Source organism: Gastrolobium bilobum, unplaced genomic scaffold, assembly GCF_033153095.1.
Source record: "Gastrolobium bilobum isolate Gb01-03AN ecotype WA unplaced genomic scaffold, APGP_CSIRO_Gbil_v1 utg12914, whole genome shotgun sequence".
Classification (NCBI taxonomy): Eukaryota; Viridiplantae; Streptophyta; class Magnoliopsida; order Fabales; family Fabaceae; genus Gastrolobium; species Gastrolobium bilobum.
Window position 1 is genome coordinate 258,727 of NW_026897469.1, and position 26,634 is coordinate 285,360.

At 33.4% G+C, this 26,634-nt stretch overlaps 2 protein-coding genes across 3 annotated transcripts; both read left to right on the forward strand.

Moving 5' to 3' along the window:
* Positions 1-4,883: 4,883 nt before the first annotated feature.
* Positions 4,884-19,039, forward strand: LOC133307123 (dynamin-2A). Its single transcript, XM_061507542.1, has 22 exons — positions 4,884-5,303; positions 5,419-5,469; positions 5,558-5,678; positions 5,803-5,895; positions 6,079-6,140; positions 6,334-6,451; positions 6,879-7,221; positions 8,924-9,071; positions 10,272-10,373; positions 10,479-10,598; positions 11,508-11,591; positions 11,677-11,804; positions 12,913-12,997; positions 13,112-13,247; positions 14,365-14,441; positions 15,979-16,035; positions 16,414-16,552; positions 16,661-16,809; positions 16,995-17,108; positions 17,191-17,258; positions 17,975-18,150; positions 18,505-19,039. The coding sequence occupies exons 1-22, from the start codon at positions 5,172-5,174 to the stop codon at positions 18,735-18,737; spliced, it is 2,736 nt and encodes a 911-aa protein (XP_061363526.1). The 5' UTR covers positions 4,884-5,171; the 3' UTR covers positions 18,738-19,039.
* A 1,032-nt stretch (positions 19,040-20,071) lies between these two features.
* LOC133307126 (uncharacterized) lies at positions 20,072-26,593 on the forward strand. 2 transcript variants are annotated; one of them, XM_061507551.1, is made up of 10 exons: positions 20,072-20,541; positions 20,662-20,747; positions 20,830-21,028; positions 21,174-21,289; positions 22,181-22,247; positions 22,524-22,574; positions 23,157-23,209; positions 23,772-23,982; positions 25,280-25,450; positions 26,313-26,593. In XM_061507551.1, exons 1-10 carry the CDS (start codon positions 20,122-20,124, stop codon positions 26,364-26,366), a joined length of 1,428 nt encoding a protein of 475 aa, XP_061363535.1. In that variant the 5' UTR covers positions 20,072-20,121; the 3' UTR covers positions 26,367-26,593. The 2 variants fall into 2 exon arrangements, with proteins under 2 accessions (XP_061363535.1, XP_061363534.1); XM_061507550.1 differs by having other exon boundaries at positions 21,168-21,289; positions 26,313-26,592.
* Positions 26,594-26,634: the final 41 nt, after the last annotated feature.

The window sequence follows — 26,634 nt, forward strand, 5'->3', positions numbered from 1 at the left end:
ATTTCTGAAATAATAAAAATTTTCCAAAAATATTCTAATTATCATATGTAGTAATTTAAATTAAAAAAAAAAACAAATACCTATATATATATATGGAAATGTTCATACCAAACTATTAAGAACATCTACGGATTACATATAAGGATTATGCCCAAATTTTATATAATAGAGATAACCTAAACACCTAAGGATTCAGATTACATCCAAGTTTTATATAAAAGAAATAACCTACGAATAGGATTACATATACCGAAATTCATATCAATATAATCTATGACTCTCTAGGGATAAGGATTACTATTAATAAACTTCAAACAAAATTATAACCTAAGGATTAGGATTACACATATCAAACATATAACTACTTAAAGATTAGGATTACACACAATAAAAATTTCATACACAACGAATCTACAACCACCTAGAGATTAGGATTACCTGGTCTCCGCGCTAACTTCTAGAAGAAAAGAGTAATTTGGGGTAGAGAACCGGTTGATAAAAAAAAATATAAAGATTGAAAATAATTAAAATAAGCTTTTTGGAGTGAGAAGAGAGAGAGTAGTAGAGGAGAGTGAATTGGTTTGGTTAAGCTAGGTCTCTATTTATAGTTGAAGTTTAGGGCTTATACATTATTGACTCAATGTTGACTCATCATATCTAAACAATATATGTTTGTTGACTCATCATATCTAAACAATTTATGTTTATTGACTCATCATATTTAAACAATATATGTTTGTTGACTCATCATATCTAAACAATTTACTAATCAATCATTACTAATCAAACATAAATACATAAATCATCAATCAATTAATAAATCAATTAATCATAATTTATCATCTATATATATATATATATATATATATATATATATATATATATTATCACATAAATCAAATAATATTACTATTATTATCTTACCTCTTATTATTTTAACTATTATTAACTCATTAATTAAAAATATTAAATACCAATTTTATTAATTACAAAAATACTAAATATCATTATTATCCAAAAATATTTATTATTATTATTATTTTATTAAAAGAAAATATAGGGTATTACAAAAGTGTTGGGTAAAAGCATTTTTAATGATTTATATGTTTCTCTAACATATAACTTATGTAGCACCGATACCGACACGGGACACGTGACACGATACGACACGACACTTCGACACGTTAATTCTAAAAAATGTTAGATTTCGACACGTTATGACACTTTTTGATATTAAATAAGATTTTTAATTTATGTAGTGTATATTATTTTTAATATTCAATAATTTAATAAAAAATTGAATCTAAACTTATAATATTCATAAATTTTACGAAGAAACATAACATATCTCAAATATTTATATTAAACTCAATACATTGATAATCGTAATCCAACGAATCTAATAGTTGGAACTAAAAGCTCAACGCAAATCAACCTTTGAACTTTTTTTTGAATTTCTATAACGCGTGTTGGAGTGTCAGAGTCTCCGAGAGTGTCGAGAAGTGTCGGACACGACACGTCATGATTTTTGAAGTGTCGGTGCTTCATAGCATATAACTCTTAAAAAGTTATAGGAAAAACTTCAAAATAGGTCCTGTAAGTTTCTTCTAGAACATTTATCTCATTCTCAAAAATTTAAATCATTTATTCCTTTACTTAAAGTTTCTTTATCAGTTACCCTAAGTTAGAGGGGTACGTGATAAAGAAACTTTAAGTTAGGGGTAAATGATTCAAATTTCATAGGGGGTTAAATGATCATGAGAAAATTTATAGGGTTTTTTTTAAGGTTTTCCAAAAATGTAATATAAACATTTTTCATGAAACTTGAAATCAATTTATTTCTCTCCAGGTTTTACCTTTGTAACGGATATAAATATGTGAATACCTCCAAAAAAGATCACATAATTTTTTCTAAAAGAAATTATAATTCATAACATACCATCACTAAAATTTGACATCACAATAAAAGTATGAACAATCATATCATTATAGTAAATCTTGAAAAATATAAATTATACAAATTTTTATCGTATGAAATTTACCATGCAAAATTAAATTTACCATGATAATTTAAATATAAATTAAGGACACAACATATCAATATAATGAATGTGCAAAAATATAAATAAACATTTAAATATATACATATATGATATTTATCACATTTATAACATTATATATGTATATATATATACATGCATAAATATATAATTATAATATTCAACAATATAAATTGCAGATAAGTAAATTACGAAAAATATAAATTATTGAAATAAATAACATAAAAGAAATTAGAATGCAGGATCCCATCAGGAACGGTTAGGGAAAGAAGAGGAAAAATAAAATAATATATCATATTGTTACTACCAAATAATATTACTACTAATGTTATTAACATATCTGAACCGTTGGTTTCTGCCAATCAACAGTTATTATTTTCACAAATCAAACTCATTAATTAATTATTAATTCGCAATAAATGATAATCGTTGATTTCTGCAAATCAACGGTTATTATTTCCACAAATCAAACTCATTAATTTATTATTAAATCACAATAAATAATAACCATTGATTGACGAAAATCAACAGTTAATATATGATAGTAACATTATTTGGTAGTAACAATATCCTATCCCTATATCAAAATAACATTGTTATGAGATTTATACTTTGAAAAAAAGAAAGAAAGAAGTTATCATCATCCTTAGCAGCATTCATTTTCATCATTTCTTATTATCAAGCTTCTTCACCCTCAATTTCTTTCTTTTTTTCTCCTATTCTCCTTTAACAGAGTTTTCTCTAAAACTTCTCTAAATTTTGAACCAATGACCAATGGTTCTCTTAGCATCTATTTATAGGAAAATTTTTATCATGCAAATGATAAAAGTAATAATAAAATATTATTAACAGTTAACACAACAATTATTCACAAACTTTTCCAAGCGAATTTCTTGAAGTTTTGTTTTTAGATTCAACAACTTCACATTATTTTTGCATTATATGTTCCAAGGGACTCTAAACAGGATCATTAAAAGACAATTAAAAGAAACACAAAATAATACACTTGAATGCAATAATTCATCACCAAGTATTATTATTGAAAACTAAGGGAGTTACAAAGAAAGGGGTAGTTTTGTCCTAAAATTACTATGTTAAATTGTTAAAAGATTAATGTATAAGGGGATTAATCGTTTGAATTAAATGTTGAGGGTGGTTTCATAAAACAACACTTGAGCATAAGCTGGTTTCATATAAGGTTTATTGTTTGTCATATTATAGTAGGATATAAATTTATCTTCTACACATATTAAAGTATGTGGATTTCATGTGAGAGAAGAGATAAAAAAGGAAAAATATGAATCCTCAAATTTCTATGTGTGTAAGATATAAAAATTATTAAATAGTTAAAGAGAAATATAGTCAAATAGAAATAAAAATTATTTCATTCATGTAAAAAAAAAAAAAAACTCAATAAATAAATACGTAAACAGACCGTGCATTTTTTGTTTTTTATTTTGGTAGACAGCAGACCGTGCATTTATTTAATGGGTTAGTCAATTTACCTCGCAAGTAAAATGCGGTGATCCAAATTGGCTTGCGTTATTTTTGAGTTGATAATTTTAAAACTAAATTTGAATAAATCAAGAAATTTAATGGACTGATTCAATATATTTGGTTCGTGAGTCCTAAGTAGGATACCATTCTTTTACTTTTTTGGACAGAAGAATGTTGCCACGCCACACTGGAGTTTGTTTCATGTAAATTGGAACATAGGTGCCTAAATTGCGATTGTGGCTCGTGACTGATGTAATCATAGCCTCTAATTGCAAGCACAGATCCCTAGTTTAACAAACTCTGATGTTATCATAAAATAACACTAATTGTCTGATTGGCTCACTTAAGATCAAGCACTTAAGCTAACACAAAGGAGTTTGTTGATGGATTCCAATCTCTCAATAATTACCTTTTTAACTTTTCACTTTACCTGATTTTTTTGTTTTTCCGCTTAGATTTCTTTTTCCCTTATAAAGCCAAATCTTTAAGCTACGCATTCATTAACTCATATTTTTATCTAGATTGTCGTATGTTATTGCACATTCTTCCCTACCTTTTTAGCATGTTATTTGGATCAATGATAAACGAAAAGAAGGACAACGGAATTGAATGGTAAATGATACCCATGTTTAAACAATTTTACCTATTTTTTTTATGGATTTGGTGTTTGTCATTTTAAACTACATAAGTTATGTCATTTTAGGAGAGAGATAGACACAAAAAATAAAAATCATAAGAGAAAGAAAGTGAGTGATTTTTTTTAATTTAAATTTTAAATAAAAAATTATTTTGTGTCTATCTCTCTCTTAAAATGACATAACTTTATGTCATTTAAAAATAATAAACATTTTTTTTTTATTTCTGAACACGAAATTATTTTTATTATAAAAAATAAAATTTAATGTATTTGAGTTAAAAAAATATAAAAATAGCCGGAGTGTAAAACACAAGTCATGATTCACTTGCTATTATTCATGGCAAAAACATCAAGTACTAGTTTAACTAGTGTAATATAAATATTTAATATTTTTTCAACCATTTATTTAGCTTAATAAGTTCTGAGATCAGATTAAACTTTGATAAGAACTGAAGTTGTATGAAGTATAAAAATGCTGGCATAAACAAAATTTAATTTTATTCAATTAAGGGAAGGTATTGATATTTTCTCTTTTCATAAACAGGGGTATTAGAAATAGAAATGCGATTCACAAGTTGATATTTTGCTAATGAGAATAAATAAAATGATTATTCTCATAATGGTAGTGGTGCTGGTGCTGGTACCGCTGAGGAAGGTAAAAAGCGCGAAATAGAGGCATGTCAGTGGTAACAAAAAGGAAGAAGAAAAATTAAACAAAAAGTTGAAATAGAAACAGAAATAGAAATCGAAATCGCAATCGCAACCGCATCAGAAAGAGAGAGAGTGTGTGTGTGGAGAGGTGCATCATAACATCATAATAAGCATAGCAGTTGGTGATTTAATTTCAATTTGGTTAAGAGTCTAGTTCTCATTTCCTTGACGCCCAAACCAAAAGCAACGCTTTCGTTACGTCGAAATTAAATTTGTGCCGTCGGAAACCTAACTGCTTGCTTCACCGTCAGATCAGATCAGATCCGATGGAGGCAATCGACGAATTGGTTCAGCTCTCCGATTCTATGCGCCAAGCCGCCGCTGTCCTCGCCGACGACGATGTTGACGACCCCAAGCGCCCTTCAACTTTCCTCAATGTCGTTGCCCTTGGCAATGTCGTAAGTTTTTTCTTCTACATTTTTTATTTCAGCGTGAGAACTGTTTGCAAATTACACACCAACTGTGTCACTCTTTTGGATCCGTAATAAAACAATTCTGGTACTGGTGGATCAGGGTGCTGGAAAATCTGCTGCCTTGAATAGCTTGATTGGACATCCTGTTTTGGTATTTCTTATTTCCAATATTATCATCTTCTCTCTTTCTCTTTAATCTTTCTCTATTTACCGTTTAAATCGGTGGTTATAAACTGCAGCCAACCGGTGAAAATGGTGCTACCAGGGCTCCCATTAGCATTGAATTGAACAGAGACACCTCTTTAAACAGCAAGTCCATCATCCTCCAAATTGATAATAAATCTCAACAGGTTTCTGCAAGTATGAACTTTACCTCATTCTAACTTCATTTACATACTCATTTTCCACTTTGACACCACATTTTGTTTAAAAAATATCATGTTTCTGATCGTATTAGTTTCTTTTTTTTCCCCCATTATCATAGGTGCCCTTCGACATTCTCTACAGGATAGACTAAGCAAAGGTTCATCTGGTAGGAGCCGTGATGAAATATATCTGAAACTACGCACCAGTACTGGTATGTCCATTGTCATATCATATATTGCTCCCTCCCTTTAGGACAGGTTTTTAGGAAAATAAAATAAACAAAATAAGCATTAGTTTATTCCCCCGGGTGGGGGGATTGAACATGTATCATAAATGTTTACATGCATGGGCATTGTTAGACTAATGCATTTTGTTCTGTTCTGAAATTCTACAGCACCTCCATTGAAATTGATTGACTTGCCTGGATTGGACCAGCGGATAATGGATGACAAAATTGTGAGTAGTTATAAGTTATCTTGTCCTAAATTTTTTTAGCTTCAACATCGAGTATGGTGTGGCTAATTACAACCTGACATTCTAAATTGATGATGATTGGTATTTTAATTAAAATTATTTCTTAGATCTATGGTTGTTTTTTAGGTGCTTTCTTTGTAGAGAAGTTTGATGTCTTCTTTTTCATATTCTTTAGATCAGTGAATATGTTGAGCACAATGATGCAATTTTACTGGTAGTAGTTCCTGGTGCTCAGGCACCTGAAATTTCATCATCGCGGGCCCTTAGAGTGGCAAAGGAGTATGATGCAGAATGTAAGTTTTCAACTTTTTTTTTTCCTTCTCTCCCCCTCCCCAACCCCCCAACAACCAAATTTATAGCTGTTTTGTCGGAGATATAAAACCAATCTTGAGCCCTCCACCCAACAAATTAAGCTTTTTGGAGAGTTGATCCTTGCCACCTGCATTTTTCTAAATTAAGTTGAATTTCTGCACAAGGCGGGGTGAGCCTGTGCCTTGTCTATACTTCTACATTTTTTAGCTCAAATGGCACTTGCATGAGGGTATGCTTTACAGATATACGTCATTTATGAACTTGCACCTAATAACTTGAGCTTTTTGAAAGGGTTGGTCCTAGACACTATTAAATCTCTCAAGTTTAGAAATTCCTTTCTCGTGTTTTACCTAATCATATCCTTATAATACTGGTTCATCAAACTTTTTTTGTGGGTTTCAATTGTAGCCACCAGAACAGTTGGTATTATCAGTAAAATTGATCAGGCAGCTACAGACTCAAAAGCCCTTGCAGCGGTGCAGGCTCTCCTTCTGAACCAGGGACCACCAAAAACCTCTGATATCCCATGGGTTGCTTTGATAGGCCAATCTGTTTCTATAGCTTCTGCACAGTCTGGGAGTGGTGCATCTGAGAGCTCGTTGGAAACTGCTTGGCGAGCTGAAACTGAAAGTTTGAAATCTATATTGACTGGAGCCCCTCAAAGCAAGCTTGGTAGAATTGCTTTGGTTGAGTCTCTTGCCGGACAGATTCGCAATCGTATGAAGCTCAGGCTTCCAACTCTCCTCACTGGGTATTTATTTTTCTCTAGCTTATGTTTTCTTGTCATTTGTGTAGTTCTCTGTTTTAAATATCATGTTAAGAGCTCTCCATGAAACCCTAACTTGCGAGGGTGGGATCAGAAAATCCTTATACTCAGCCTTACCCTTATATTTTTGCAAAATGAGGTTGTTTCCTAGATTAGAACCTTTGATCTTTTGGTAACAAAAGAGTAGTTTTACCACTTCTCTAGGCTCTCTTCATTAAATATCATATTCTATGACAAAAAATATTGTATGTTGTAAATAGCACCTCTGCTTCAGAATTTTCTTTGTCCAACCTATTGATGTTCGTTTAAATAGGCTCATTAGCATTGTTTCCTTAAATGGTTGTCTGTTTTAATGAATGAAAGAAAAAAGTGCAGAGAATTAGAGGGTTTTATTTGGTGTGTGACGTTATACATTTAAGGTTGTCCTGATCCCTAGGAACCTATGATCTGTCTAATATGTATTTAAAGCTGCACTTGCGCCTTCTCTACTCATTTGTTACAGCATGCACATTCGCCAATATCAAAGCGCATTTCAATATTATTTATATGTTCTTTGTCTTGTAAAATGTTCACCCATAAGGTCTGCAATCATAGAGAAAGTAGCCTGGTTACTGGTTAGCATATATATATATATATATATATATATATATAATGTTTGCTTAAGATTACGCTTTCTTATGGTTGTTATTATTACTAGGGTTGTAGAATAGGTTGGGGTGTTTTGGGTTAAGGCCTCAACCTGATTTTTTATTACATCATCTAATAAACAAAACCTAAAGGCTCAAAACCTAATCCACTCAAACCAAACCATGAAAAGTAGAGTTGTGTTGGATTAATTGATTTATTTGGTTAGTTCTTTTCGCCAACCTTCTTTATATACCATCTACAATGTTTTATATTTTTCAAGTTGCATGGAATTTAATGCCACTAAATCTATGCAAATTTTAAAGGAAAATGTCGGAAAATTGCTATGTAAAAAGTCAAGTAGCTAGGAGTGGGATTTAGGGAGAATGAGCATGGTGTGCAAGATGAGGTTGAATAATAAGAGAAAATGGAATCAACATTTCAACTTCCATAACTCGATAAGATATATGAGATTACTCGGTTCAACTCCTATCGATGCTTAATTCTTAGTATTTACATAATGAACTGAAAACTAGTAACAAACACTAATGTATGCTTAGTAGATATGGGTTGGGTTAGCTTGGCTTTTAAGTGAACCCAGCCAAAAAGAAAAGAAAAGACAACAAGCTAAGTTTTTTTTTGTGTGTGTGTGTGTGGGGGGGGAGTAGGGGTGTGCAAAAGAACAAAAAAACTGAACTGAACTATGAACTGAACTGAACTGCTCTTCAAATAACCAGTTTTTGAAAACCAGTTCATGAATCGAACTGGTTTTTAAAGAACCAGTTCAAGAACCGAACCAAACCATTTTATCTCTTTATTTTTCATTTTTTTTCCTTTTTAGAATAGGTTTGACCCGAACCGGTTTTGAACTGAACCGTTTTCAATCCGAACCGAACCGTTTAAACTAATTTGGTTCAGTTCTTCAAGAAATTCAATTCAATTTGACACATGCACACCCTTAGGAGGGAGGGGAGGTTATTATTTTTATTTTATTTTTAAAAAAAGTTGGTATAGTTTGAGTGGCCCTAAAACCTTTCATAATCCTTTATTTAAAATGCTGCAGTCTTCAGGGAAAGTCTCAAATTGTTCAGGAAGAGTTAGTGAAGCTTGGTGCACAAATGGTTAGTGGTTCTGAAGGTACAAGAGCTCTAGCTTTGGAGTTATGCCGTGAATTTGAGGACAAATTTCTTCAACATCTTACTGGAGGCGAGGTTAGTAGTTTTTTTTTTTTTCCCTCTAACATTAAGGGTGCATAATATTTAGTATTTTTGGGGAAAACTGATTTGTCAAAAGAGTTTGTAGATATTTCTCATGGGCCTTATTAGAGGGTTTGGGATGAGTAAATATGGAAAGGTCCTTTGGTCCTGTGCAATTATGCAGTGAGTTGGTGCCTTTAGTTATAGATGAATGTCAAGTATAATTTCTTACCGTTTCCACTCTTTGGATGGGATCTTATTAGCTTCTATGTGCTCAGCTAATGGCCATTTCACAGGGGTTTCTTTCTTGGATATTCAGAGAAACTGGCTTGTTTTGTTCTATTGATGTGTGTTTTTTCCCCCACTCTAGGAAGATATCTTCTTATCCTCCTTCTGTGCTTTTCTCTCTCTCTTCTTTAAAGAATTACTTTCTTAATAAAGAAATTTATTAGTATGTTTCGCTGCAGAAAATCCTAACATTAGAAAAGAGAATACCCAAAAGACAGCTGAGATTGTACAAATAATACTGAATTGGCGCTGCACCTTTTTTTCTGTTATAAAAGGAAATTTATTAAGAATAGAAGGATACATTACAAAGGGAAAGAAGGATAAGGAATCCTCCTAAGCAAAAGAACAAGAAAACAACCAAGAGAAAAGAGAAATAATCAAAGGAACAAAGCTTTCCATTCCCTTAACATGTTTGTTAATGAAACCCTGTTAAAAAGGCCATGCTTTGCACCAAATGGATGCCAAACACCTAATCTTATCCCATTCAAGTGATATGCCAAAGGAACCTCCTTAAAAATACGAGAGTTTTATTCCAACCAATTACATCAAACTATGCATAGATTGCCCATTGCCACAAAAATTTAGCCTCTTTGTTTCTGCCAAAACCGTCAAAGCTGATCATCAAGAATTGGTCCATGGACCTACGATGCATCAAACATTCACTGAAAATTCTGAATAAGGAGCTCCCTAAATAAGCTGTAGCAGAATAATGTAAATATTACCAAACTGGCTGTGAAAATGATTCAAATGTTTGAACTCTTCAAATTGATCCTAAGATTGGTCATCTGTTTCTTATGCTTTGGTTTTCCTTTTGTATTTCAAATAAAGAAGTCTGATACTCTGATACTAGGAATGGGATTCCACCAATGTACAGTACAGGAATAATTTTTTTCTGTAGCCAAATGTATTTTCTTCATTTCCTTGCAGGGTAATGGTTGGAAAGTTGTTGCCAGTTTTGAAGGGAATTTCCCTAACAGGATAAAGCAACTTCCTATTGACAGACACTTTGACATAAACAATGTCAAGAGGGTAAATCTTCTCCGTTAAAATTAATCATATTGTTTAGGCAGAAATTTATTCTTCATATTCTCTTGAGGTGCTTGCTTCTTATATCTCTGTTTTTGTTTATGTCAGATTGTCCTAGAAGCAGATGGATATCAACCTTATCTTATCTCTCCAGAGAAAGGTTTGAGGTCCTTAATTAAAGGCGTTCTTGAACTAGCAAAGGAGCCATCACGCCTGTGTGTTGATGAGGTGTGCTTCTAATGTGTGGTTGATTTTGTTCCAAGAGCTAGTAATGCTTCAGTGGGTAAAGGGATAATCCAAAATAATTTGGGTATAGACCTGGCTATTTGGGGCTCTTGTAAAAAAAAAGCCTGTCCTTTATCTCATGCTTTTCTTGGAGGTGGAGCCTTAGGGCTGTTTGTCAACCTTCAAAACCGGACAACTAACTAGAAGGGGGTTGCTTTTAAAATCTTGTTTTTGCTTTATATTCACAAAATTTCAAAAGCTGCTTATTTTCTTAGGTTTTAAGTCAAAATTAGCTCAAAAGAAATCCAAAACAATGTTAGTTTTAATCTAACCAATTTACATGTCAATCACCAGTTCCCTTGTTTCTCTCCCACTTTCTCTCTTTTGTCTTTAGCACAAATTTAATAAAAGTTTGTCCAAAATTTAATTAACACTATTAAATATTAAACTAGTTCAGAACCAAATTTTAGAGGAACAAAATATCTTGTAAAATTATTTCAAATTTTTATAGATTTGCATAACTAGTTTTAATTTGAACTGTTCTCAACCAGTTTCTTGTTTGCCAAACACCCCTTAGTAATGTTCGTTATCTTTGCATTTGATGCTGATGCATGTGTTGGAATATTTGGGCCATAAAGCTATTTGTCTCGTGTATCAAAATATCACTTTGATTATAAGATCCGAAACCATTGTCGATGTGTTTTTTGGGCATCAAATGCTTTTTATTACCTCAGGCATTTATTTTATTTTAACCTTTACTCTTATTGAGATAGACCATTTACTGGGGTTTGCTTTGCTATATATATCATGACATGGACACTGCAATTTTATGGTAGTGGACCGATATAAAATCCCGCTTGTATATTTTTTGAGCTTCTTTTTAAGAAATTCTCTTGACAACTATCAAATTAGGTACATCGTGTGCTTGTGGATCTAGTTTCTGCTGCTGCAAATGGTACTCCTGGTCTTGGAAGATATCCTCCATTTAAGAGAGAGGTGCAATGCTGTGTTGTAATTCATACATGAGCTGGTCTGTTATTTAGAAATTATCTAGCTCATCTGTTACAAAATTTTTAACCAGATTGTGGCAATTGCAAGTTCTGCCCTAGAGGCATTTAAAAATGAATCCAAAAAAATGGTGGTTGCACTAGTTGATATGGAGCGTGCATTTGTTCCACCCCAACACTTTATTCGTTTGGTGCAGAGGCGGTATGTTCAATATATGACACTTGTTGCATCTTTATTTATGAATTCATAATCTTATTGTCCTTAATGGGAGCATTAATTTGTCATTCATACATGTGACTCGTTAAAATCACGACCATTGATTTGGTATATGACTTCTAGAACCACTAGGGATTCATGTGATTAGAAATTTCATTGGTAAATACCTGGGATAAAGATTTGAATGTCTGTAGTAGCTGTAAGCCTACCTGTTTGAAATCTTCCTGAGTTTGTGGCATTTACTATTTGCTCTCTCCTAGGTCAGTGCAAGTTGTTTAAAGCCGCTTTCTCCTCAAAAGAGGGGAAAATAAAATTTAAAATCATGACCTGATAATTTATCTTGCCAGCCTCCAAATTGTCGCACCTAAGATATTTAAGCCCCAAACTGCCAATGTTTTTGCAGCTTGGAGGGCGGTGATTCTGAAAATTGGGCAGTCAAACCTTCTCAGTTAAAATTTTCTCTTTGGTAATGGGATGGATATTTTTTTCCCCATAAACACAATAATGAGTATCAACAAATGTCAGCTTTTGTGGCTGTGTAAAATGAGCAATTGATTTTCACTGCATTCTCTGCTAATGGGGAACCAAACTATGTTCCTTGATTGTTAATAAGTGAAGGGAAGTAGTGCACATGGAGCAGAGCTAGTGGGTTGAATGCCTCTAGTATTATTTAGATCTTGAACAAATTTGTTGATTATTTCAGATTCAATATCCTGCATTTCTCATGGCTTTTTGATTACCCGCTTTCAAGTTATCTAGAAAAAAATTATTTGTAAATGGTTTTTCAGTTGTCACTCTTTTAACCCTTTTGATAAATTACTAGTTTGTCCAGGCATTTAAGCTTTTAGGGCATAGATTAGCAAGCTCTTATAATCTACCATTTTGTGGGCCTAATGGAGTGGGTTAATGATAAGCCGAGGTTTGAGTTCTATGTCTGCTTGGATGTCATGATAATAACATAATATAGTGCATACATACACTGTAATATTAACCTGTTTGATTTTGACCGTTTGACTGCAGCTTTATGTATATATACACACACACACATATGTAAAATTTAATATGCTTTAACACTTTCGAGTAATTTCATTAGAATGGAAAGGCAACGCAGAGAAGAGGAGCTAAAGAACCGGTCATCCAAAAAGTCACTTGATGCAGAACAGTCGATTCTAAATAGGGTGTGGGATAATTTATTTTAAAAAATAACAGACTTGAATTTGTTACATACCATGTAAGTGTTTAAATATTTTTGCTTTATATATACAAGATGCATGCTCTGTTTCCTTTTCTAGGCAACTAGTCCTCAAACAGATCAACAAAGTGGAGGAAACTTAAAATCAATGAAAGAGAAATCCAGTCAGCAAGACAAGGATAAACAAGAGGTATCTGGCTTGAAGACTGCTGGGCCCGATGGGGAGATAACAGCAGGTTTTTATTATTCATCCTAAAATTTGTATTCCAGGTCTAATATGATTGTTGTCTCTCTAATCAGTCTGTTGCGCACCTTCATTAAGTATTAGCCGGGTGACTTCCTTCTCTTCTTTTATTAACACTCAAAACAGTTACCTTTCTTTGCTCAGTGATCATCCTTCTTATCTAATACCAGTTGCAATAGTTGGATATTTCTAATTATTGTTAATCACATCTTGGTTGTGGCTGATTGTTTAATCACTAAATTTATGATATGCACAGATAGTATGAGCAGTCATTTGAAAAGAGAGCATCACCGAAGGATAAAAGAAAAAATTGGGAGGATTCTTTCCCGTTTTACTTTACCCTATTTTATTCATAAAGAATATAAAAAATAAGATTATCTTGTTATACTTTCCAGTGTCATGACAGAATACAATGGCATGGTTTGGTCCATTTAGCTGACCCTACCTAGTGTTTGTTGGTTGATATCGATATATGGAAAGCTTTTAATGCAATTTGCACAATAGTTATCCATTATTGTAGAGTATTCACTTAATCTGAGGACCATGACAGTTTCTATACCTTAACTTTCTTTCTAGACCTGTGATACGAACCTTGGGAGAGCCTCACTCCAAAAGCTAGCCCATGAGGTAGGAGAGCCCAAAGTCCATATAAATCCCACATTAGTTACCCATATAACCAATGTGGGATTCAAGTCCCATACCTTGCAATTAGATTGTAACATTCCACCACACTCCGCAGTCCTAGCTCCCACGCGGGCTGGCTTTGCGCTAGTCTTTTACTAGCCCTAGGCGAACACTGCAGTGTCAGCATCAACAGCCGCACTGCTTGATTGCAGCTGAGAGACATAGTAGAAGGCTCTGATACCAATTGATAAGAAACTTGGGAGAGCCTCATCCCAAAAGCTAGCCCATGAGGTAGGAGAGCCCAAAGTCCATATAAATCTCACATTAGTCACCCATATAACCAATGTGGGATTCAAGTCTCATACCTTGCAATTAGATCGTAACAACCTGTCTTTTCTCTCTCTCCATTTTAAAGTAAGGAGTCATATTTTTCGTAGTTTACAAGTTGAGTACTTTGAATTAACTTCTCTAACCTGTCAATGCAGGATATTTGTCGAAAAAAAGTGGAAAAGGTAGTGGTTGGAGTAGGCGATGGTTTGTTTTAAATGAGAAGAGTGGCAAGGTTTGTAAATCATCTTATTATTCAATTGTCTAATGCTGAGTGACACGATTCCGGACTGTTTCGGTTCTAGCACTTGACCACCCAGCATAGAAGCATTGTAGCTACAACAAGTGTTCTATAAGGACAAGAACTTTTTTGGTGAAAATGAAAATGATATTTTGTGAATTCATTTGGGGTAAAGATGATAATTGACTTGTTATGGAAAACTTTTTAATTTAACCAAATTGCAAGGAATTACTCTAAGTCTATTTCTTACCTTGGTTCTTGACATTTCCGGTAACTAAGTTGGCTGGCATGTGTTTGAGCGCTTGTCCAATGTGGTGGAACATAAAGCCTGTTTATGTTGTGATTAGAGAAGCTTTTTTTTTTTTTTTTTTTTTAATTTGAAGTACTACAATGGATAAGGCATGATATTGTTATGATAAACTAAAAGTTCTTATTGAGTTGGTATTGTCTCATGTCTGTTGTTAGAACCAACACATATTCAGCCTCAATTTGGGTAAGTTCTATTTAGAGGTCCTTGTAGTTACACTATGAATCAGGTATATGAACACCTTTAATGAGACTCAAAATTACCAAAAGAATGTTCTTGTACACATAGCTTTCCAATAGTTTCCCCCACCTCCAACTGGCGGGGGTACTGGTCCTATATTTACGTGTACATTAAACTGTCAGATACTATTTGTGTTTCATGTTATTATTGTTTATAATATCAGAACATGTTAAAGTAAATGGACCAAACTATAGTTTTTTAAACAACGAATCTGTTCTTTGTTCTACAGCTTTTAGCTATGTTTAGTGTTTCAGCCTTTCATAGGTATATATGCATAATGTTATATATGTTTGTTTTCTTCCCACTTTGTTACTTGCTACATTTGTTTGAGGGTAATTTCTTTCTTGGGCTCTAGATCTTATTTTTTAGGTGTTTTTTAGGTCTGTCAAGGACCAAGTCTCCAAAAAGTTAGCTGTTAGGCATAATTTCATGATTGGTATTATTTCTCGAACAACCCTTCTCGCAAGAGCCACTTGGGCTCGAAGTGTGGGCAATACATGGCTCCACTATACTTTATGTGGAAATTCAACTTTTTTATTAAGAAGAATGGGGTGACGATGATTGAATTTCTGACCACTTGGTTATGAAGGCTGTGATACCATGTCAAGGACTGACCATCCCAAAGTTTTAGCTATTAGATGAAAGCTCATGACTGGTTCTATGTATCTACTAGGGTCTTTAACCCGTATTAATGTAATTTTTTTTATAAAAGTAAAACCTCTAAGGACAGGAATCTTGGTATATTGTCCAATCATAGTTTTTCCTGTGTGGAAATATCTTACTAAATATGATGAATGAATTGATTTGATGACATCAATAATTAGGTTCCAAGGCCAAGTACCTTGACCTTGATTACATTATCTCCACTATAGAGGCAATGGTTAACTCTTTCTGGACATTCTGTGTCACATGGATTGATTTGATGGGGCCAATGATTAATGCTTTCTGAACATATGATGATTTAATTATGCTTTTTATTGCCAGCTTGGTTACACCAAAAAACAAGAAGAGAGACATTTCCGTGGAGTCATTACATTAGAGGTATGTACTTGTTGGTTTCTTAAATTTATGGCAGAATGCTTATGAACTTTTTGGGAGAATTGAGATCAAGGGCCAAATAATGTAATCTTTTCAAAAATATTAAATCATTAAAAAAAATTGAAGGGAATAATGTACTGTGTGGTTATATGCTCCTTCTATAGATACTGTCTCACTAGAGAAGAAGTTCATTAATGTCTTGTAAATATTCTTTCACGTGAGGCATAGTTCATTTATGTTTAAAACGTCACATGTATAGTGGCTTATAATCATGGTTCAGATATAATGCCTCATTTTAATATAGTTTGAAGTTGATTGGAATGATGACTGTTAAACCTTCAGCATGGTAATGCCTGTGTTTCTTTTGGATGTACTGATCAGGAATGCAATATTGACGAGATTTCTGATGATGATGAAGCCCCTGCAAAGAGTTCGAAGGATAAAAAGTCCAATGGACCTGATTCTGGAAAACTTATTTTCAAGATAACAAGCAAGGTCCCCTATAAGACTGTTATGAAAGGTAGTCACTCTTGTTCTAATATATGCATACTCCCTCATCCGTCCCAAATCCATCACCTGATCTGAACAATGCCAGGACTGTGTCAATGTTGAAATATGCATTTTGCAGCTCAAAGTACTGTTTTGTTAAAGGCTGAGAGCATGGCAGATAAGGTTGAATGGATCAACAAGTTAAGAAATGTTGCACAGGCTAAAGGAGGTCAAGCCATTGGTGAACCTGGTTTTCCCATGCGACAAAGTCTTTCTGATGGCTCCCTTGTAAGTTTTTATTTTTACATTATTGTTCTCTTTTATTTGATTCATTTAATAGCCCAATTAAACTCGTAAATTTCCTTTCTTTCCCCAATCATTTGAGCTCCCATATTTCCTTTCTTTCCCCAATCATCTAGAATTTGATTTCACATTTTCGTAACATTTTCTTCATGTTGCAAAAACTTTTGTAGGATACTATGGCTAGAAAACCTGCAGATCCAGAAGAGGAGCTCAGGTGGATGTCTCAAGAAGTGCGCGGTTATGTTGAAGCTGTTCTTAACAGCCTTGCTGCTAATGTCCCAAAAGTGAGTTTATTTTATTGGCTACCATAATTCTTCCCTTCAGATTGGGTGCTGTTTGTGAGATCATTTAATTTTGGCTGAGCAGGCAGTTGTTCTTTGCCAAGTAGAGAAAGCCAAAGAAGACATGCTTAATCAGTTATACAGTTCCATCAGGTTAGTGCTTTCTCTTCTTGCCTTACCGTCTGATGACTGGAGGACATTGCTTCTTAATGGATATTTTGTAATGCACTGGCATTCTTCCTATTCCCCCTTTCCACTCATCAAAGCAATAATGTTCATGCAACCTTAGTGTTATATTCTACCATATGTGCATATTCGATCATAGTGTCAATGCTCTTCTTGATTTTCTGTTTTTGTTTTAATGATTTTCTTGGAGATCAACAGAGACACTTTGGGCAGATATAAAGAAGCTAAGTGAGCAGTTTATGCAGTTGCTTAGTATATTTGGTTGGAGCAGAATGCTTGCATCTTTAAGGATGTATCTTAGACCTTAAAGTTGTTCTGGGATAGGGTTATATTTTTGCCAGTTCTATGGCGTTTTGCTCATGGTTATTTCAAGAGAGTTACCATTTTTGACATGTAGACGAACAGGGCTGATTTGCTATATTCTTAAATGTCTTTCTAACGTTCCTTCTTTTACCTTGACTTCTCTGTTTAGTAAGATTTCTTGTTGTCATCTTATCCTTCACTAGTCGTAATTTCCCTCTTTTTTCTCCAATAAATTTTCTTTTTATTTCCAAAAAATAATAATACTTGAATCTTTGCGATATTAATTTCATCTTAAACACTTCACTTATTTACAATTACTCATCAGGAATGAAACATTTGATAATGAAAATTGTGTGTATTTATCATGCTGTGGTTGGCAGCGGTCAAAGCTCAGCAAAAATTGAGGAGCTGCTCCTGGAGGACCACAACGTCAAAAGTAAAAGGGAGCGTGTTCAGAAACAGTCTTCCATTCTTTCAAAACTCACCAGGCAGCTTGGTGTCCATGATAATAGAGCGGCTGCGGCATCCAGTTGGTCTGATAGAGGGAGTGCAGCAGGTAATATTTGTAAATTTGCTTCACGTGCAGTCTTGGAATTTTCTAAATATGCGTGTTATATAATATTTAATTTTCATGAAAGCTTAGTAGGTATGCTATCTGTCTGGGAAGAACTTGAACTTTTGTTTTGTTTTTTTTTTTTTTTTTTTTGGAAGAAAGAATATGATGATGATGGTATATATAATTCATTGTCATGGCTCTAGTAACAAAAAAGTGCTTGACTATATTTAATGCGTTGATTGAAACTTTTTAACTTTCCATTATTGCATAGAATCTGCATATGCATCAGTTAAATCTATGGACTGTATTATTTTATTGTTTTTTCATATAATGTTTGCAAAAAAATTTATGCAGAAAGCAGCCCAAGAAGCTCTGGACCCTCATCCGGTGATGATTGGAGGTCTGCGTTTGATGCTGCTGCCAATGGTCCAAGTGACTTGTCGTCTAGGTATGGTTCTGGGGGTCACAGTAGGCGTTACAGTGACCCATCCCAAAATGGCGATGTGAACTCAGGCTCAAATTCTGCTAGTCGCCGGACACCTAATCGGTTGCCTCCTGCTCCTCCTCAATCTAGCTCAAGATATTAGATAAAGCTACATATTGTTTTAATCAAAATTATGCATCCTTGTCGGATGGACGCTTTCAGTTTTTTGTCTACTTACGTAGAGACTTTCCCACTTCCTTCTTTGAGTAACTCGTTCGGAATATTAGAGGCTTGTAGATAGGTATTGCCGTCGCAGTCATCTTTCTTTCTTAAGGTCATACGCAGTATGTGTCCAATTTTATTCCCTTACTGGGTATGTGAGGGCATTGTTGGGTGAGATGATATTGTGTCTTCCCGACATTCTTTTCCTCTTACAGATGTAATTGTTTTTTTATCCAATGTGATTATCAGCATTTATAATTCACTATTGAATTGATGTCGTTGGTCGACAAGTCTACCTTTTAGTCACTTGCTGATTGTAAAATAATAATAAGTCTCTCCTAATCCTAAAGACGAATTTACATGCATTGGAAGGAGGCTACAAATGCAGGAATATATTGAACAGCATGTACATGCCCCATGAATGTATATTCTTCAGTTGGGAATGGATGGATTTATGAGAGACAATATGAGTTGTTTATAAATAAATAAATCAGTGATCACGAGAGACACGAGAAAAAAGAAAGCATTCTCAAGTGTCATGAAAGATTCATTCCTGTATTACGTATATTATTGAATTGAATCATAATTTTATAGTTGAGCTATGATTTGGAACATTAATGGTAGAAAATAATACAATTATACAAGCAGCTCAAATTTTGCAAAGTTGTTTTCAACATGGGAAGATTATGTGATGATGATTATTATTAACCAAGTTATCTTTCAATCTCAAGATGGTTTATTGTAGAAAAATATAGATATAAAAACCGAACCGTTTTTTATTGTTCAATATTAATTTTAGAGTAAGCACTATTTTTTCTCCCTAACAAAAAATACGGTCCTTACTTTAGTCTCTTACAAAAATAAATTAGTCAGTTAGTCCCTAACAAATTCAAAGTGGACTTATTTTAGTCTTTTTGAGGGACTAATATGGGTCTTTTTTGAATTTGTGAGGAACCACGATTTTAACTAAATGGGTCCACTTGGACTAATTGACTAATTTATTTTTGTAAGAGACTAAAGTGAGGGACCGTGTTTTTTGTTAGAGACCAAAAAAAATATTTACTCTTAATTTTAACTAATCAGCATAAATTTAATATTAATTTTTTTATTGTAAAAAATAAAAATAAATAAAGAGAAATATTTTTCTCATCTTGCATTTTCGTGTGTTACATCGGACCATTTATCTGTGAGAAAAACATATCTCATAAATAAATTATAAAATGTAAGGTGGTAAAAGAGAGTACATATATATATATCTGAAGAAGAAATAGAGAATTGACAATGTTGTTTGAGACGTGGCAAATCAGTGTTCCGGAGAAGTTGGGATGGCAGTAGCAGCAGGAGTGAGGTGGTGGCCATTTGCGGGTCGCAAATTGAAATTGTCGTCATCGGAGAAGCCATCTTCTACGTCTTCGTCTTCGTCTTCATCCATTTCAAGCACGAGAATCAATGCTCTGTTTTGGGGATCTGGGAATGGAAATAGAGATAGCAAGTCCATCTCCTCCTCCTCAATCTCCATCTCCATGCAACAACAATTCACTATCACAGGGGGAGGGGTGTCAGAGTCAGAGTCACCTAATTCTAATTGTAAAGTGATAACAGTTTCAGTTATATCTTCAATCTCAGAGGTTCCATCCATTGAATGGGATGCTTGTGCTCTCGATGCTACAGGCCCTGAAAAGTTCAATCCATTCCTTACCCATGCTTTTTTATCAACCTTGGAGGATTCTGGTTCTGCTGTCAAGGTCTGCCTGCAACAATATTATTATTATTATTATTATTATAATAACATACTTCTTCTTTCACTTTCACTTTCACTTTCAGTTTCAGTTGCACTTTATATAATATGTATTTATTTATTTCAGGAAACAGGATGGATGCCACACCACATCATTGCTAAGGATGAAGAATCCAACAACATTGTAGCTGTTGTCCCACTCTATCTTAAAAGGTTCTCTTCTCCTTCTCCTTCTCCTCCTACTTCCACTCTTATTGTCCTCTCACTTCTCACCTTTTCATTGCAATTGTTGCAGCCATTCATATGGTGAATTTGTTTTTGATCATTCTTGGGCTAATGCATACTATACTTATGGATCGAGATATTACCCAAAGTTACAATCTTGTGTGCCCTTCACACCAGTAACCGGTCCAAGGATCTTGCTTCGTAACACCTCTTTCAAAGATCAAGTTTTTGACATTTTAGTCTCTGCAATGAAGGATCTCACTGTCAAGGTACTCAGATGTACTGCTTTTATCAGCAGCCTCAGCCACACCCAAATCCTTTTTATTCACCATTTTTACTTTTTTATTTATCCTTGTTCAAATATTTACATTTGCTAAGCACCCTAATTCACTTCATGTCTGTTGACAGTACCAGATTTCATCATTACATGTTACTTTTCCCTCTGAAAACGAGTGGCAGAAATTCACTGAAAAAGGTTTCCTGCCGAGGATTGGAATGCAGTACCACTGGAAAAACCGTAACTACAAAAAGTGAGTGATATCATGCTCTATGTCTTTAGCAATGTAAAATATTCCTACCATAGATCTGCTTGTAGGTGAGCTATTGTCATATTCGTTAAATTCAATTGGTTACTCCACTTTAATTTATAGCAACTCTTTTATTACTTTTGAGCTAAGAGGATTTGTTTTGATGGAAATTCAAGTCTTATGTATGGATTTCTTTTTTTTCAAGTTAAATATAGTTCTTTTTTTTTCTAATCGAAAAACAATTCGCACAATAGAAAATAGTTAACACTCTGTGTCACTTTCCTGAAGCCAGTCTTAACAATTGTAAAATAATGCAGATAAGCAATATAAACTATTGGCTTTTTACAAGCATATGTTCTTCTATGCCTGTAGTCATGCGGTTGATAACAATAATCAGTTTCTTTCTTTTGCTATTTGGTAGATTATAATATGAAATGCCTATCGTGGCAGCTCATGTTATTATTACCTATAATTGTTCTTCTGTTTCATTCTTAAGTTTTTTTATTTTCTATTTTGTTTGTAAGGTATGTCTTAATCTTTTTACCTTTCACACAAAAGTATTATCATTACTCTATTGTTGGATCTCTATATTACATCTTCACTAAATTTCTCATTATTTCCCATCATGCTTAGTATCTTTTAGAATTGTTATTCTGTTTGGAAGTTAATTGCTTTTATTGAATTTGTTTAGCATTTTTATCTTGTTCCTTGAACCTGCATCTCTTTTATTAAACTAATAAAATTATTTCTCAGAAAAGTACTGGATGATGGAAAGGATCCAATCATCCATCTTCCTTTTGCTAGGTCATGTGTGATTCATTATAAAGTTCAGTGAAGAGACGTGTCATATTAATCCTTAGCATTAGTCAATACAATTTTTTTTTATATTGGCAGTTTTGATGACTTCTTGATGGACATGAAGCAAAGTAAAAGAAAAAATATACGTCAAGAGCGCAAAAAGGTTGGTATTCATTAAAAAGCATTTATTGATATGAGCAGATTTTTTCAACTGGTCTTAGAATTCTATCCAGTAGCATTCCTTGTGTTAATCTTTCTATTTGTCAATAATGTTATTTCTTTTTCATTCTATCTGTGATAGCATAATCAGAATGAATTGCAAAAATACTTTCTTTTCTATAGGTCATCATATGTCAAATGATCCTGGATTTTAAGTGGCATCAATGCAGTTGACCTGATAGTTTTAGCCACATAAATCATATGATCTCTTTATCTGCAGATCTCAGCCCAGAACTTGATTATGAAACGGCTACGGGGTTATGAGATAAAGGTACTTTGCATGATATAGATATTTAAAGGGCTGCATTTACTCTATATACAATCAAATATTTAAGTGCATAATATATACAGTGGTGAGTGGATGCTTTGTCGCAAATTGATATTGAACTATATAAAATTTTTGTATTTTTCTGTGTCAGATATTAGCGAGCTTTTTCTGAACTGGCCAAAGCCAATTGATGTCTTCTAGCAGTCTTATAATAGGATGGAAAATGTTTTGAAATCATCATAGTTATCTGACCTACCTAAGAGGAGAAGAAAAATTTCCAGTGTAGGATATATCAGAATCACCTTAAACTGTCTGCCATTGCTCCTGAAAATTAGGCTCATAATCAGGAATAGGTTCTGCTACAAAATTAGGAACAGATTCTGCCACTGTTCCTGAAATTCAGGCTCAAAATCAGGAACCTGTCTATTCCTTAAAAAATGCTAGAAATCACGAACTGGTCACCAACACTTTTTTACTCATTGGACAGGAGTTCAGTTTTGGTGTTCATTTTTATTTATCTTTGTGATGATTTGTTCTTTCTATTTGTTATCTCATTACTTATATGCTACGTTTTGGTATTGGAAGGCAAGGCACTGGGATTCCTTCTACACTTTTTACAGGAACACAACTGATAACAAGTATGTTATCCTATAATTGAACCTTCATCTTGTGATTAAAAATTTATTTGATGATGTGGGAATGGTTGAATTGTTAATATTTATATTGTTTGTTGGAAAATATGTAAATAGGTTAACTAAATCTTGTAATTGGGGTAATTATATATTTTATGATCCTTCTAATTATTACGTTAACTCTATACTCTGCCGTTTAATTTAAACACACAGATTTCATCATATATCACTATTTTTCTCTTTCTCTCTAACATGATATTTAGAGCTTAACGAAAGAAAACCTTAATTTGTGCATGCCCGCTGGATGTTCTTACTAAGTTTTTGAGAGGTCCTCATATAAGTTATATATATAACAAACTTGGTGCATATGACCTATATGCTCTAGCTTGAGTATGTAAGTAATGCATATAGGTTAACTAAATTTTGTAATTATGGTAGTTAGGATATTTTGTGGTTTTTGCTATTATTACATCAACTGTATATAATAGAGCCTCTGCTGTGTGATTCACAAATACAGTTTGCATTATATGTCTCCCATTTTCTCTTAACACTGTTGGTTTATTGACAGATGGGGTACTCCTCACCTGACAAGGGATTTTTTTCATGAGATGGGATCAAAAATGGGAGATCAAGTACTACTTGTTGTTGCTGAAGAAGGGGATGAATTAATTGCAGGAGCCCTAAATCTTATTGGAGGAGATACTTTGTTTGGGCGCCTATGGGGGTGTCACCCACGAACTTACTATCCAAGTTTGCATTTTGAAGCATGTTATTACCAGGTTCGTTCTCCTCATTTTCCCCCTTGATTATTATTAGAATTATTTTCATTTTTGATAGGTTTTGGTTTTATGGTTGGAGAATAATGCTATAGTTTTTCATCAGATATTTCTTCCATCACATCTTTTATGGAGACTTTCCCTTTTGACTTCCTAGTGGTAGTGGGTGTCAGCTTATAATATCTATTTTTTGGGGTGCGGGTAAGGGAACGAGCAGAGGGCTTCTCTCGAACCTCTGGTTTGGCCACTCTTCTACCTAGTGTTTGGATAAAAGGAGGGTTTTTTTTTTTCTTTATCTTCTTTCGACTTGCTTATGTGTTCTCTGACTTTTCCACCCTTCCTCTCCTTGTATTTATTATACCCCTCCTCCCATGAGCATCAAAGTGGATGGAATGGCGTAGTGTACTAAGGTTTTGTGTGACTCCAAGATTCCTTTTAGGGTAAAAGAAAAGTTCTATAGCATAGCAGTAAGGCCTTCAATGTTATATGGAGCTGAATGTTGGTCAGCATATAGGCAATATGTGCATAAAATGAGAGTAGCGGAAATGAAAATGTTAAGATAGACATGTGATCATATAAGGACGAATAAAATAAGAAATGAAGATATTCAACAAAATATATGAGTAATACCAGTGGTTAAAAAGATTAGAGAACATAGATTAAGATGGTTTAGGCACAATGCATAAACCCTTAGATTGGAGGAAAGCTATTAGCATTGTGATAGGTTAGACTCGTTTTTATTCCTATGCTCTAGATAGTCTATTTTTATCATTTTACTCTATATCTCCCTTTATTTCTTTCTGTACCACTCCCTTTAATTTTCTTTCTATTTTTCTTCTCTTATTTATTTATTTTTTTCCTCTTATTTCTTTATTCTTTAATTTTTTATTTATTTTTAATTTTACTTTCTTTCTTTATTTTCTTTTTTCGTTTATGTATTTTTTCTCTTATTTATTTCTATTTTCACTTTATTTTACTTTTTTTCGTTTTAATTGTTTATTGCTATTTTTTAATTTGCAATGTTATTGATCTTTTTTAAAAAAAAATTTATCTTTTTTTCTCTCAATCTTTTTGTATTTTTCATTTGGTTGACCACCGTCCCTTTGGGATAAAATTGTTGTTGAGTTTGATCTTCTTATCATGTGTTTCTTGTACCCCTTTTTGTCTCTTTAATACAATTTTTTCCTTTTATCGAAAAAAGAGAAAGGAAGATAATAACTCAATCTCTTTTCTCATTTGCATAATATAAACTCAGATGTCAGGGAAACAAGTAATATTTATGTTTTTTTTTACATCACAGGCAATTGAAGCAGCTATTGAACTCAATCTTGAAACAGTAGAGGCAGGAGCTCAGGGCGAGCATAAGATTCAGCGGGGATATCTTCCTGTGACAACTTATAGTTGCCATTACCTTATTGATGAAGAATTTAGGAAAGCTATAGAAGACTTTTTAATGCGTGAATCTTCTCAGGTATGATACATTGTCAATAAATTCTTTGTAGTTATCCAAACATATGCACCACTTAGAAAGATTTATGTTTTGTTCCTCATCTTTCTCTGTTCACCCTTGTTCTAATATTAATTGTAAATCATTTTATCAAATAGACATATTAACTTGTAAATCATATGAAATGTTATATTGTAAAATACGTTTAGTTGATATTTCATCCTAGTAGGATAACTCCTTAAACATTAAAGCCATGCTTGGATAATGTGGTGAATATTAGGATGTGTCGTCCATGTTTGTGTAAAAGGTGGGGAGTCTTAAAACAATATAGTTGGAGCCCGTTTCCTAGTGCTGATTCTTGCTGACTGTTTTACCTTTACGTAGTTATTACATCTTCTCTGATCGAAAGTTTTTTACTTAATCCAACTCAGCAAAAACAACCTTCCACTTAGAAGTAAAAAGAAGAGAACCATATAAATGCTATTTTTATCTTCACAGAAGATGTGGAGCCAGGAGGATTCTCTTACCAGCCCCCGCTTTTTCTTTCCTGCTTGCTCTTGCTGTTTCTTTTCTAGGATTGTACAGAGTACAGTCAAGGGCATCAGGGAAAGAATTTCTTTAATAATTGTTGAATGGTAAAATTTTGTGAAAAAATTATTATAAATTTAGATCCCAAGGGATGTGACAATTTTTTCTTTCAGAATATAAATACTTTTAATATTTGGGTTGACCACATTCGAGCATTTGTAAGTCAATAAAATAGTTTCCATTCTTTGAAGGATTTTTCACAACTATTTTGAGCATTTTCTTGCCATTGATGTTATTACCATCCATGTTCATGTGTTTGTAAAATAATTTACATACTGTGATTTTTTTGCCTCTACAGGTGAAGCTTGTTATGAAACTCTTGCATGACTCTGGTCCTTTTAAGGAAAAGTAAACACATCGGCATAGTGTTAATTTTAATTTGTAAATATGTATGTGGTTTTATCCTCTAACATTATATTTTGCTAGGAATATGTATATGGTCGAATCAGTGGACATTGATTAATACCTTAGGCATTTGTTGCAAAGGTAACTGGTGCAGCTCAATTCTGAGAGTAGTTTCCTGGTAGGCATGTATGTATATTTAAAATTAAATCAGTGACCATAATTAAAGTCCATTCAAACGAACGCTTACTATCTTGTTTCTTATTTGCATTCTTCTT

Excerpts from the sequence above, each read along its gene's own strand:
- LOC133307123 (XM_061507542.1), top strand. The coding sequence starts at position 5,172 with ATGGAGGCAATCGACGAATTGGTTCAGCTCTCCGATTCTATGCGCCAA. Across the intron at positions 11,592-11,676 it reads ATCCTCCATTTAAGAGAGAG|ATTGTGGCAATTGCAAGTTC; the intron begins GTGCAATGCTGT and ends ATTTTTAACCAG. Across the intron at positions 13,248-14,364 it reads CGATGGGGAGATAACAGCAG|GATATTTGTCGAAAAAAAGT; the intron begins GTTTTTATTATT and ends CTGTCAATGCAG.
- LOC133307126 (XM_061507550.1), top strand. The coding sequence starts at position 20,122 with ATGGCAGTAGCAGCAGGAGTGAGGTGGTGGCCATTTGCGGGTCGCAAA. Across the intron at positions 20,542-20,661 it reads ATTCTGGTTCTGCTGTCAAG|GAAACAGGATGGATGCCACA; the intron begins GTCTGCCTGCAA and ends TATTTATTTCAG. Across the intron at positions 22,248-22,523 it reads TACGTCAAGAGCGCAAAAAG|ATCTCAGCCCAGAACTTGAT; the intron begins GTTGGTATTCAT and ends CTTTATCTGCAG.